General features: G+C 35.0%; 2 protein-coding genes and 1 non-coding gene across 3 annotated transcripts; 1 reads left to right on the forward strand and 2 right to left on the reverse strand.

Moving 5' to 3' along the window:
• Window positions 1–2,471: 2,471 nt before the first annotated feature.
• Window positions 2,472–4,871, forward strand: LOC141723691 (polygalacturonase 1 beta-like protein 2). Its single transcript, XM_074525552.1, has 2 exons — window positions 2,472–2,727; window positions 2,820–4,871. The coding sequence occupies exons 1-2, from the start codon at window positions 2,656–2,658 to the stop codon at window positions 4,617–4,619; spliced, it is 1,872 nt and encodes a 623-aa protein (XP_074381653.1). The 5' UTR covers window positions 2,472–2,655; the 3' UTR covers window positions 4,620–4,871.
• Window positions 4,872–7,066: 2,195 nt separating this feature from the next.
• TRNAE-CUC (transfer RNA glutamic acid (anticodon CUC)) lies at window positions 7,067–7,139 on the reverse strand. The gene has a single exon. It is a non-coding gene; the product is annotated as a tRNA-Glu (tRNA).
• Window positions 7,140–7,472: 333 nt separating this feature from the next.
• LOC141723692 (T-complex protein 1 subunit gamma) lies at window positions 7,473–13,110 on the reverse strand. The gene is made up of 13 exons (XM_074525553.1): window positions 12,939–13,110; window positions 12,035–12,096; window positions 11,519–11,591; window positions 10,696–10,763; window positions 10,441–10,510; window positions 10,180–10,248; window positions 10,012–10,083; window positions 9,519–9,592; window positions 8,628–9,290; window positions 8,431–8,556; window positions 8,237–8,341; window positions 8,058–8,132; window positions 7,473–7,953 (listed from the first exon to the last, which is right to left on the reverse strand). Exons 1-13 carry the CDS (start codon window positions 12,961–12,963, stop codon window positions 7,765–7,767), a joined length of 1,671 nt encoding a protein of 556 aa, XP_074381654.1. The 5' UTR covers window positions 12,964–13,110; the 3' UTR covers window positions 7,473–7,764.
• Window positions 13,111–13,636: the final 526 nt, after the last annotated feature.

A 13,636-nucleotide genomic window follows, 5' to 3' on the forward strand; every position in this document is an offset into this window, starting at 1 on the left:
TATTTTTTCTTAAATAATATTCAATTGTTTTTAATACCAAATATGTGAAAAATATATTTATGAACTTTATGTTATGTAAACATACTTGTCAAATAAAACATACTTATATACAATTGGGACAATATATATATATATATATATATATAAAATTTATGAACCTAAATATACAAAAAACCAGTCAGAGTCTATTTTGTGTTAATGATACACGTTTCTCAGTTTTCATCTATTCTCTAAGAGATGGAAAATTTAGAAAATTTTAGAATAGAAAACTGAATTTCTTTTCTGCAAGTAAACAGTCCTATATTTTGAAGAAAGTTAGGTATGTTAAATCTATTCACATATAATTATATTGGACAAATAGTCTCAACAAAGAGGACATATATACCGTATAAAAATCAAATATTCAGCATACATCTTTATCCAAATTTTGTATAGGATTCCTTGGTGAGAGCATCTCCAGACTCCCACCAACACTCACCTCTTAGCTATATCTCCCGCCTTAAAATAAATTTTAGTTAATAATCTTGTTTTTGAAACTTGTTTTTTTAAGGGCACAACCCCTTAGCTAATTTTTAAATAATACTAAAATCATCATCCAAATATGTTAATTGGGAAGCCATTATCTATAATTACCACATCAGTTTTGCCAAAATCTTCCGTATGATCATGAAAATTTTAAAAAAAAATTAATTTTTTTTTGAAATAGGTAATCATTATAGATAATAATATTGGAGCAAAATACCCTTTTCAATATCTAAATTTTAGCTAACTATTATTTTATATTATTTTAGTTAACCAATTAACTAACCCCTTGGCTAAAACACCCAAATTCTAGTCTGAAAGTATTTCATCCATAAAACTGAGTACAATTTTTTTTACAAAATGACAATGTTAATTTTAATTGAAATGACTGATTAAACATAAATAACATTAATTAAACTTATGACCTTATTTATTATATTATTTTGTGCAGGATTTTGTACCTAATTTTGAACGTATAACAAGGGCTTGCATAGATACGAGAAAAGAGTCCATCCTTACAAAGAAATTGAAATGGCATCATCAAGAGCAATGTAAGAAACATAGGGGGAGGGGGGCGCAGTACAAAACACATAATTCATTCTGAATTATTTAACATGCTATAGCTGACACAGTACGCTTCTTGTATGGTCACATAGAATGCGTAGCCGATGTAAGTTTTTTCAAGGAGAAACCTCAAACCTTTGTTCTTTTTCACAACAAAGTGTATTAACACGCGAACCTGACCACAAATACTAATAATTTCTTCCTGTACGACAATCTCAAGAACAACTATATTGCCATATGAGACTATCACTTCTAACATAGTTTTAAATTCACATGCTTCTTCCTGGTAGTCTTCGCTAAAACCAAACCAAACTTACCCAATATATTTCGCTTATCGCACGATCTGGGGAGGAGGGTAAAACGTACGCAGTCTTACCGTACAAAAAAATGAAGAGCATGTTTTTTGAAAGACCCTATGTATGTGTACAATGCAAAGAGTGAAAAGTTACAATACATAACTAATAACAATTTCAAACAAATAAAATTTGATCATGTAATTTGCAAAGTGATTATGGAAAAGAATCGATAATCAAGAAATTATCAAAAAAATCTGATTTCGTGTTCAAGACAATGGAAATGACAGTGTTCAGTGAGCACATGAAAACCAACTAAAGTTAGATTTTGCTTTGAGCAATTTGTCCGGGTTACTGATATGTTTTTCCTCTTTAATTTTTGTGCTGTCCCAAGACTACAGGAATCTATTCAAATGTTCCCTCTCTGCTTTGTTTCTTTTTCTTTTTTACTTTGTTGCAGGGCTGTAGTACATATGAGCAAATTCTGGAGTAGAGGCCCTTGTTGTTTACGCTTCACTTTCACCCACATTCACTTATCATGCCAATAATTTACCTGCACTTGTTATTCCAACACTAAGAGACACAGTGTAGGTTAATCATTTATCTGCATACCTACATTTTGGGAAGAGTTAATAATTTAACATTGTTTCCGAGTTCACTAGATCCACAGGAGGAACAAATTCAGTGTTTTGCTTCTAAAACTCGAGTGAGACACAGACTAAACCTTCGTAAATGAAAAATGTTTTGTGACAACACGATACACATATCAAACCATTATCCTGAGGCTTTTGTTACAGAAGAAGTAATGAGGTACTTACCATGAGAGGTGAAACCTCCGGGCCAGGAAACCTCTAATTCACCCAAGTTGAAAATTGCAAACAAAGAGATATGTGAACTGAATTGTCTTTAAAAGCTTGACTGCGTTTTTGGCATTTTACATGTGTAGATAATTGAGCTGTTTCTCGTATCAACATTGACGTCAATAAGAAGTATTTGATATTACTCCGAAGCTTTATACAGTAGCCATTCAAGTTAAAAATTCAGTTTCTCTGTTACCTACTTTCTGATTCATGTATACAGTATAGTTCAGTAAAGGAATCCCCAAAGTTGATTACTCCAATGTCATTGTAATACAATTATATTCCTCGAGTAAATTTATAAAAGTTTAAACACCGTAATTTTGAAACTTGTCTACTAACTAGCTATATATATTGCATATCTCTTCCTATAAAATCATCATTCTAATCCAAATCCACCTTAATTCCTCTTCTCCAAAATGCAGCTTCTCAAACCCGCTAGTCTTCTTCTTTTCTGGTTCCCTTTCATATTAGTATCTTACTTCTCTACAGTAAGCTCATATAGCTAAACGAACTGGTTTTTAGTTTCTGTTTTTATTTACAAATGTATATGTTTCTCAACGGTCTTTTTCTTAATCTACAGGTTTCACTCGGTGCAACTACAAGTACAAGTACTACGTTAAAGACCAAGGAAAATCCATTTACAGCTAAAGCCTCGTTGATCCGATACTGGAACAAGCACATCTACAACAACATTCCACAACCTCCTTTCCTTCTATCCAAAGCCTCGCCTCTCTCCGCTGTTGACACCGCCTTTTTCACAAAACTCGCAGCCCAAAAATCTCTCCCTGCCCACATCTCAGCCTTCTGCTCTTCCGCAAACTTGTTCTGCATCACTTCCTATGACCATCCTAACCCTAAAGACTCCAACTTTGCTATCTACAACAACAAAAACTTCTCCAATTACGGCACTGGAAAATTCTCTGGAGCAGACACATTCAAGAACTACTCGGACAGCGGAGAGAATACTGCAGATAGCTCCTTCACGCGCTACAGCCGTAGCTCCATCAAACACAGTGAGAGCTTCACCACCTATGGCACTGACTCCAATGTAGGTAGCGCGAACTTCACCTCATATGCTGGTGGCGCAAAAGGTGGCTCTGGTGACTTTAAACAATATTATCCAAAAGCAAACGTCCCTGACCTCCGCTTTACAACTTATGCTTCAGAAGCATCTCAACACAATCTTTCTTTCAAAAGTTACACGGATGATACTAATTCTGGAAGTGAGTCATTTGTTAACTATGCTAAGAAAGGGAATGCCAATCCGGTTGAATTTGCTAATTATGGAAACAATTCCAACGTCGTTGGATCGTCATTCAATAGTTACAGTGAATTGAGTAATGCAGCAAACGATTCGTTTAGCAGCTATGCCAACAATGGCAATAATAACAAAAATAATTTCAAAAACTATGGTACCAGCATACATAACGGTACTGATAGTTTTACGAATTACCGAGACCAAGCCAACATTGGAGACGACACATTTCAATCTTATGGGAAAAATTCCTCGTACGAGAAAGCAAATTTTGTCAATTATGGGCAAACATTCAATGAAGGTACAGATAGATTCAAGGAATACGGCAGAGGTACAACAAATCAGATTTCCGAATTCAAAATTTATGGTGTTAATACTACATTTAAAGATTATGCTCATACCGGTGTCACGTTTAAACAATATGCCAAACGACATTCAAATGTGAGCCGGGGATCAGTGAAATTTGGAGGCAAGTTCTTCAGAGAGTCCATGTTAAAAGAAGGGGTGGTCATGAAAATGCCAGATATAATTGACAGGATGCCAAAAAGGTCATTCCTGCCACAGGCGATTGCATCAAAATTACCATTTTCCACAAGTGAGTTGAACGAGCTCAAACAAGTCTTTGGGGCAGCTGATAATTCAAGCATGGAGCATGTTTTGTCCAATGCACTTGTGGAGTGTGAGCGGGCTCCTAGTCCGGGCGAGTCAAAGCGTTGTGTTGGATCTGTGGAGGATATGATAGACTTTGCTGTATCGGTGTTAGGTCACAATGTGGTTGCTAGGACGACTGAGAATGTTAACGGGGCAAGAAAAAATATAATGGTTGGGGAAGTCAGAGGAATTAATGGTGGACGAATAACGAAATCGGTGTCGTGTCATCAGACTTTGTATCCTTCTTTACTCTATTATTGTCATTCTGTGCCTAAAGTTAGAGTCTATACAGCAGACATTCTAGATGTTAATTCAAAGGCCAAGATTAATCATGGTGTTGCTATTTGTCACGAGGACACATCATCATGGAGTCCAGGTCATGGAGCTTTCGTGGCACTAGGGTCGAGCCCAGGTAAGATTGAAGTATGTCACTGGATATTTGAGAATGATTTGACTTGGACAACTGCGGATTGATCACAAAACAGGGTTGGATAGTTTTGTCAAAAGATTGTTGTTATGATCTTCTGCTTGGAGTTTGTGGCTTATACATATATAATAAAGTGCCGATCACGGACTGCAGTGATGCGCGTGAACGCTGTGCAAATCTGTAACATGGCCTGTAGTAGTAAATAGTTTTACCATCACATAATTGTAATGATGCGTGCAGGGTTTGATACAATTACAATATTGGAACTCTAAATTGATAAAACCGTAACTTCTAGATCACTGGATAAGAATGAGTTGTTTAGTTATTGTGGAAATTACTTATACATCAAGCGATCTCACTAATACAGTTTTTACTTAAACTAGCAAAAAAACAATTTTTATGAACTGCATCAAGGCTTACGATCAGTTCCCTTTCCTTTATTATATGAACACGGAATATTGTAACTTTTTAATCAAACTTTTTATAGCTTGATTGCCAATAGTGTCCTAGTAAAGAGTATAAACTCTAACAATACTAATTGTTACTATTAAAAACTTTGATACTAGAGCAAAGTCTAATGGCAAATGAACAATATGATTGCATTGCAATAGTACATTGTTTGTGTGTGCGAGTGAATGGAGATGACCAGATAACAAACCTGGCAAGGTACGTGCTGTCTCCAATGTGTACTAGACAGAAGTCACAATCTGTAACACTAGGACTTTCCTTCAGGCATGCTTTCTTCACTATGTACTACGAGAGAAGTCACAACCTGTAAGTGCTTGGACTTACTGATTCTTACTCGTGCTCCGATTTTTCTTAGTGCTGCCATTAACAAAATTACTATGTTAAAATATTGACACAGGATATGTATACAAATTAAAGCAATTTGCATCAACTTTCTGTGTATGAACAGAGTATTTACACCTGCTACATGTCTGTTAAAATATCCGTGTAAGCGAAAAAACTCACGATGAAAGCACTTATCTACCATAACAAAGGTCACAAGTTCAATGCTCAGAATGGTTATAGAATGAAAAATTCAATAAAGTTGTCATTCTTTTTTTTTGTTGAGTGTGGCTTATCATATATAACCCTGGTAAGGGAATTATCTGCATTAAAGATGAAAAGGAATCATGTGAAAAAAAGAATTAACCATGAGAGCTAGTGTCATGTCAAGAAAGTTTATATCCTAATTGACACTACTACTGTCATTCTGTGCCTAAAGTTAAGGTATATTCTTGATGTTGATTTGAAGGCAAAGATTAATCAAGGTGTTGCAATTTGTCACAAGGAAACGTCATCATGGAGTCCAGGTCATGGAGCTTTCGTAGCACTAGGGTCGAGCCTCAGGGAATATTGAGGTATGCCACTGGATATCTGAGAATAACTCGACTTGGACCACTGCAGATTAAACAAGTGACAGTTTGATAGTCTTGTGAAAAGATTGGTGTTTGGGGTTTTGCCCATTTAAGTAAAGGAAAGACCTTGAGTGCTTTTTTTTCCCCTCAATGCTTTTTCCCTGGTTAACAAAATAAATGGGTTGTGGTGATGGTCATGTATGTGCAAGTAAGTATCCTAGCTAGTCATCACCAGAGAGGAACTCTATACTAATCCCTTCCCTATCATTGTCATTTTGAGCTTCAAGAGAGATAAGGAAGCCTCACACTGAGTGTCTAGTAAGATACTACCATAATAGCGTCAATAAAATTATGTAATATCCCACACTTATGTGCGTCGTTTTGAGCCTATCCAAGGGTTACTTATTAACTCGTGATTAAACGTGTCATAATATTCTTATCTTGTTCTATTATTGCATAAACACTTACTAAGCATTTTCATACATGATATCATGCACACATTAAGTACGTGGTAAACACTCATGTTGTACATAAATTTTGTGTTGCAATTAAGTACTTACGTTGTCTATCAGTTGTGCATGTTTTTGTTGGAAGAGTAGTACTATGTAAGAGCACTAAATTAACGCTTCAACTAGATGCAAAGATAAGCAAACGACGAGCTTGTTACCTTTATGTCTTGCTTCTCATTCTTTGGAGAGTGAGAAAGAACTGCATATGCATCACAACTGCATCTGACAATAATAACTTATACCTTCTCTGCACGGCCATTGACACCTAGACCGGTTCCGTTATCGATAAGTTCTTTAAGAGCGCTCAGGTAAGTGAATGTAGATAGCATTTCAAGAAGCCAAATCTCTATGAGGCACTGTATCAAACACAATCTTTACTGCCTTGGTAATTTTAAACTTTGGACTACATTGTAATAACAGACTTACCAATATGTAACCCATCTGCCTCCAACCCGATTAGCATTTCTCATTCTCAACTTTCTTAACAATTTTAATAAATCAAACTCACCACGAGTCTTGAATGAAAGCGATAGATGCATCAGACTTTCGACCAAAAACATAGTATGAGGGACTTTATAATTGGCGAAAAAATAAAAAGGAACAAGTGAATGGAATGCAAAAATTTTCCGTTGCCGAGACTTGAACCCGGGTCTCTCGGGTGAGAGCCGAGTATACTGACCAACTAGACTACAACGGATTGATGTTGTATGTTTGGTTTTAATATGAAAGAAGAGAAGGTCTCGCCTTAAACTATTTTTGAACACTCTGTTCTAATTTTTTTTAAAAATTATAACATAATTATTGTTATATATATTTTATTGATTTTGTTAAAATGAAAAAATGGCAAATATAGTTTCAACTTTCAAGGAAACGATTTGAGCAGAATGAGATAATCTTGTTCTGCAACTTAAAAAGTGCTGCTGATGAGTCTTTGATCTAGTTTATAATTAGTTGATCGTTAATTTCAATCCAATTAACCGAACAGAAGAATTTGATACCATTCAAATATAATTGCAAGCAAACCACTGACTACATCTTCAAAGATAGTTTAGCAATACACTAATTAATGTAGCACTATATCCAACCATACGATATTATATCCCTGAATCAGAAAGGTACAAAGGAATTACATTTTTTAAGAAAAGATGATATGAACATCTAAACTCCCACCAAAGATTAAAAGGTCAAAACAGAACCACATTAAATCAGACCAAAACTTGCTGCAACTACCAAGATACCAAACTTGTTACTCTTGTGACAGGTCTCATGAAACGACACTTGTTGAGCTTTCTACCAACACAACTTCATACAGCAGAGGGACTTCATTCAGGAATCATTTGTTCATTGTCGGCATCACCTTCTTGCTCAATTGTTGGTTTCGATGGGCCTCCAGCTCCTGGAGCTTGCTTCTTCTTAATTCCACTCACGATATCATCAATCCTGAGAAGCATACAAGCAGCCTCTATGGCTGTCTTAAAGGTCTGAGCCTTCACATTAAAAGCATCCCAGATCTGGGAAAAAATAAATAATGGCAGGTTGATTATAATCAATAAATTCGTGTTTTCTATATTTGAAAACCAAGACAAACAAGTTGTATGGGCGAGTGTATTCAAACCTTCGACTCTTTCATGTCTGCAATTGCACCTGTGTTCCCATCGATTCCGACCCAAGCATTTTCACCGTTAGCATGCTGCAGAGGATATTTACTTTAAAATAACATACATAACAAGATCGATCCACATTATAAACCACTGACAGAGTTTGAATAAGGAAATTAAATAGCAGATTTCTTACCTTCCCTTGAAGAGCAGTCATAGTCCTAATGACATTGACACCACAGTTCTGTGCCAAAGTTCGAGGAATAGCCTCAAATGCTACTGCAGCAGCTTCATATGGCCACTGTTCCACAAAAAAACACCAGTTAATCGTCTAAAAACTATCCAACAACAGACAACCAAGAGATATAATCAAGAAGCAAAACACATTACTTTCTCAATGCCTTCAACAGATGAACTCTTCTGCTTCAATGTAGCAGATACAGTTAATTCGGTTGCACCACCACCTGGAAGAAGTTTGGGATTCTTTATGATATTTCTAGCCACAGACATGGCATCCTGCACATAGAAAAATGTTTCAGAACCTGTAGTAGAGGATAGAAATCTTCCAACAGAAATCAGGATATTACCTGCAAGTTTCGCTCCACTTCATTCAGAAGATCCTTACTAGCACCCCGCAAAAGGACAGTGCATGCTTTAGGATCTTTGCACTCAACAATATATGCAAAGAATTCATCTCCAATTTTCTTAACTTCAAAAAGCCCAGCTCCAGTTCCCACATCTGATTCTTGAAGTTCATCTGCTCTGTTCACAATAATAGCTCCACATGCTTTAGCAATTCTATTATTATCAGTTTTCCTCAATCTCCTGATGGCACTGACACCAGCTTTACTGAAGTAATGGCAAGCCAGATCACTAAGCCCTTTCTCAGTTATAACCAAGTCAGGTTTAAACTTCAGTATCTGCACACAGAGATTTTCAATGTATTCTTCTTCCATTTTAAGGAGGACACTCCAATCTTCTTCCTTGACTAACTCGGCATTAGTCTGATTTTCCCCTTTTTTGTACTCAATAGGACTATCAAGTAAAATAATACGAGGATTCACAATTTTTCTTCTCATTTTTCCAGGGACAACAACATCTTTGTTGATCATAACACCCTTAAGAACCTTTGAGTCCTCCAGCTGACCCCCAGGGACCTTCTCAACCTTTATGTACTTCTTAATGTCAACTTCCCGCAGTCCTTGGCCAAGGTCAACACCAATTGTTGTAGTTGCATCAAGTGCTAGATCCTAAAAGTCAAAAGAAAATGATTTACAAGACATTAAACCACAAATGGTTGGATTCATATTTTACAAAATATTCGAGTATGAATATACAATTACCGTAATGTACAAAACTTGCAAGACCAGGAACATTTCGAAACAACAAAAAAAGCAAAGCCAGAAAATTATTATTGCTCGTCTAACTAATATGTGCTCCGCAATGACATCAGGATAGTACATGGAAAATTAACTTACCGCAATGAGATCCCCAAACTGACTAGTAAATTTTGTGCCTATACAACTCTTCACTAATCCCAACATTGCGGCACCTGCCAATAAAATCCCTTTCCATTACATCTCGAACAGTTCATATATAGAAATTCAGACAAGAAAAGTATAGCACTTCCAACAATTTGAATATCTCTACACATTATTTGGAGTTATAACGGTCTTCGGAAAACCAACATTTTGAATATATCTATACATTTTTTTTTATTTCAACAGTCTTCAAAAAACCTAAACAAATTATTTGATTCAGAGAAGAAATCAGGGATTCCAGTTTAGTCTGATGCAAGAGCATGATAACTACTGAAATAAGATAGATGGTGATAGATCACTTCAGTGTCAGTTTTACACATTAAGACATGTACACCGTTAACTCGCAAAACTTATTTGATGGAAGTAAGATGTAAATGGTAACACATTCTAAAACTAAGGAGCAACGAAGTAAAGTTTCGCTGAAGCTTACGATCGTTCACATCAATGGACACTGCAATCTTTTCAAGCACAGCAAGAGCATCCTCCAGAGCTTTGTTATATGCTATATAAATAAAAGCACAATACTTTAGCAGTCAGTCTAAAAAGAAATAGTTATTAAAAAGATAAGCAGGAGTTTTCAAGAACCGATAGAGGTTACCTCGACAAATAACTGTAGGATGATAACTTTTGTCAATGAAAGCTTCAGCAACATGAAGCATCTCACCAGCTTCAATAAGAAATACATTAATGGTCAGTAACAAATATACAAGACACAAATGGAACATACTCCTAAAACCAGCAGCAAACAAAGAAATACGTGACTGATAGTTACTGATTTCACATTACGTCCCTTGCAAATGAAACTAAATAACACATGATGAAATATCACGTTAATAAAGACTTCTGCAAGTGGTCTTACCAAGAACAATAACTGAGGTCGTTCCATCACCAACTTCTTCATCTTGTGTACGGCTCAACTCTATCATGGACTGTGAAATCATATTAGATATATTGATTAAGGTTCAAGAGTTATATGTTTTGTGAAATTCTCCGAAAGACAAGCAGAAGTAATAGCATATGCAGGAAGACAACAAAGTATACGGACCAACTAAAATACAATCTCAGTCAGGTAGATATTAACATCTTCTTTACAATGGTGTCAATAAAGAGATACCTTTGCAGCAGGGTGAGCAAGATCCAGCTCACGTAAAATTGCATTCCCGTCATTCGTGACCACAATACCTTCAAAAAATAATAAAAGCTGGTCAAGAAATTGGGGGAAATACTTGTCTCCAATCAATTAATAGAATAGAAGTGAAGTTCAGTCCATCAACAATTTGAGCATACAGTATTCCCAATGAACTGTTTCATATATGCTAAGTTTAGGATTAAGATATGCTTCCAAAAACTTTCCACTGGAATCAATAATATTGGGCAAAACAAGGAGTTAAATTTAGTGTGCTGGGCACAAGGTCACACAGGATATGGCAAGAAAAACAATATAAACATCTACAAATGAGTGAGGACACAGACTGATAGAAAAATATCTAGAAAATATTTGTCTACCCAAGCAAGAATAAAAATAAGGAGTTAAATTTGGTCGCACGGGATATGGCAAGTAAAACAATATAAACATCTACAAATGAGGACGGAATGATAGAAAAATATCTAGAAAGTATCTGTCTACCCAAACAGGAATTGAAGGTAACGGCAAAAACAATATTGACCCAGAATGGAGATTTTAAAAATAAAATTAGTGCAAATTTTGTCAAAAAATGATTTGTGAAAAAATGGTTACGATGAATGGTCATTGAGGAATGAAGATTTATGATTTTGTCTTTGGCAAAAGGTTATGCCATCTGACATGTCCACATAGCTGTTATTCTGTCTAATAAGTAGGCAAGCTACCTTAAGTACAAGGTATGACAGAAAAAATTGCCTAACTAAAGTAAATATTTAGAATTTAGAATTAAATAAATATCTTAAGAGAAATATACCTCCACCAGCATCTAGTAGCATCTTTAGCATAGATCTTGGACCCAATGTGGTGCGAATTATATCAGCCACAGCCTGCACCGTATAGTAAAAATGATCAAACGACAGCATTTCGCCACATAACCCCACCAGAAAAACCTTATTTCGACTATATTAGGTTTGACTATGCAATTATTTAAAAACCAAAAAATATTATTACTGGCTAAAACAATGACAACAATTAATCACTTTCACCTATCCACGGACCAATTTTAAAAAAAAAATCTAGTTAAGCATGTGTCGTGTTGTAATGGTAACTGATAGTATGACTGGAGGACTGAAGTTGAGAATAAGTGTTAATAAATCACAGTAATCTTGCGTCTGAGATAATATCAAGGTGTCCTTACATGTACAGTACTGGACGATATAAAGGAATAAGAGGTAGAAGGGTTAATGATCAAGAGATTGAAGTACATATCGATAGTCCAATCTCTTTACTTAAACTACTTGAAACCAAAAATTAGAAACAGTATACTCACCTTTGAAGCTTGAATATTAGCACGGTGCACCTTACTTCCAGATTCACGTTTCAACGAATCCTCTGTTAGTTAAATTCATAGCAAACAATTAACAACATTTCAAATCAATAACAATATACATCTGACTAATAATACATCTCAATGCAATTTATTCAAAAATTAAAATCATATATTATATTGTATTATTTCATCACCGCTAAACTCCATTAAAAAATGTTCATAAACACAATTATGCATGTTAATAATGCAATCCTATATGAGACCAAATGCATCTCTACTAAAGAAATCGATACAAGCTACTACAAGATTCTTAATGTCAAAAAAAAACCATGCCTATGGCTATGGATAACATAATTGTATAATAACACGAAACACATCCCTAACTAAAGAAACAAAATTTTACAATGTCAAAAAAAACAATTATGCCTATGAATAATATAATAGTATAATAACACGAAACACATCTCTAATGAAAAAACCAATACAAACTACTCCGAGGCTCACAATGTCAAAAAACGATTATACTTCATAAATAAATCAACAGTATAAAAACGCCATATGCATCTCATAATAAAGAAACCGCTACAAGCTATTACTAAATTCAAAATGTGCCGGTTAGCAACTCATTCGACTCACACTCTCCATTCACCGTGTCCAATTCTAACAATATCGTATCGAATACATCTGAATTAGTTTTAAATTCATAACACAGTATCCAACTAACAATTCTCACTTCCACCAGCTTTTATCGAAACCGAAACAATATTTAAACTAAAAAAAATAAAAGCACAGATCGAGGCGAGTATTGACAGATCGAGATCAATAAATCTACAACAGAATTTAAATGACTTATAACTGCGATCGGTAAAATTAAAATAAAAGAGAAGTGAGTAGAGAAACTTACTGAGAACAAGTACTGGAGATTGCATGATTGAAGGAGATGAAGATGTGTGTATAATCTGTGTGTATATGCCCTAGAAATAAGTGCGGATCGTACTGAGAGCTGAGGTTTTGCGAGGGAAAATGTGTGTTCTGGACTTAACTAAAACCCTAGAAATGCTTTGTGCTTTTCTCTTCTGGTTTGTTTTGGGAACGGGGTAAAGAGGCCGCAATATGGCCCAACTTTATTTGGGGTTTATTTCGGGCCCTTGAATATGGCCCAAGTTTAATTGTTAATGTCTGTATAATTTGGCTAGTCCCGGGTTTTTCTGATACAAATGTCATCCATTTTGCGAGACAATTTGGAACAGTTATTTAAAAAACAAAAAATAATTATAAAAAAAATACATCTAACCTATTCAAATTTAATTTTCAGTTTTTGAAAATAACAACAGAATAGTTTTTAGCATTTGATAGATAAGTCATAAAAGAATTAATAACAAAGATAAATTTTATTTGACCAAAGATTGCTAATGCAACCAAGGGAGCTAAAATGACACTTAACAGCCGAATACTAAAAAATTTAGACATAATGTTAAAGTTTTATCTCTTGTTGTCATGTTTTGAATTCGATTTTTATTTATCACAAAAATTTATCGATTTTGGCTCATTATCGAAATTTGTTAAAACAAATACTATTTATAAGGTATATTACAACAAAAT

This window comes from Apium graveolens, chromosome 5, assembly GCF_009905375.1.
Source record: "Apium graveolens cultivar Ventura chromosome 5, ASM990537v1, whole genome shotgun sequence".
NCBI classification, from domain to species: Eukaryota; Viridiplantae; Streptophyta; class Magnoliopsida; order Apiales; family Apiaceae; genus Apium; species Apium graveolens.

Excerpts from the sequence above, each read along its gene's own strand:
- LOC141723691 (XM_074525552.1), top strand. The coding sequence starts at position 2,656 with ATGCAGCTTCTCAAACCCGCTAGTCTTCTTCTTTTCTGGTTCCCTTTC. Across the intron at positions 2,728-2,819 it reads TAGTATCTTACTTCTCTACA|GTTTCACTCGGTGCAACTAC; the intron begins GTAAGCTCATAT and ends CTTAATCTACAG.
- LOC141723692 (XM_074525553.1), bottom strand. The coding sequence starts at position 12,963 with ATGCAATCTCCAGTACTTGTTCTCA. Across the intron at positions 12,097-12,938 it reads ATCTCCAGTACTTGTTCTCA|AGGATTCGTTGAAACGTGAA; the intron begins GTAAGTTTCTCT and ends TTTAACTAACAG. Across the intron at positions 8,133-8,236 it reads TGACTGCTCTTCAAGGGAAG|CATGCTAACGGTGAAAATGC; the intron begins GTAAGAAATCTG and ends TATCCTCTGCAG.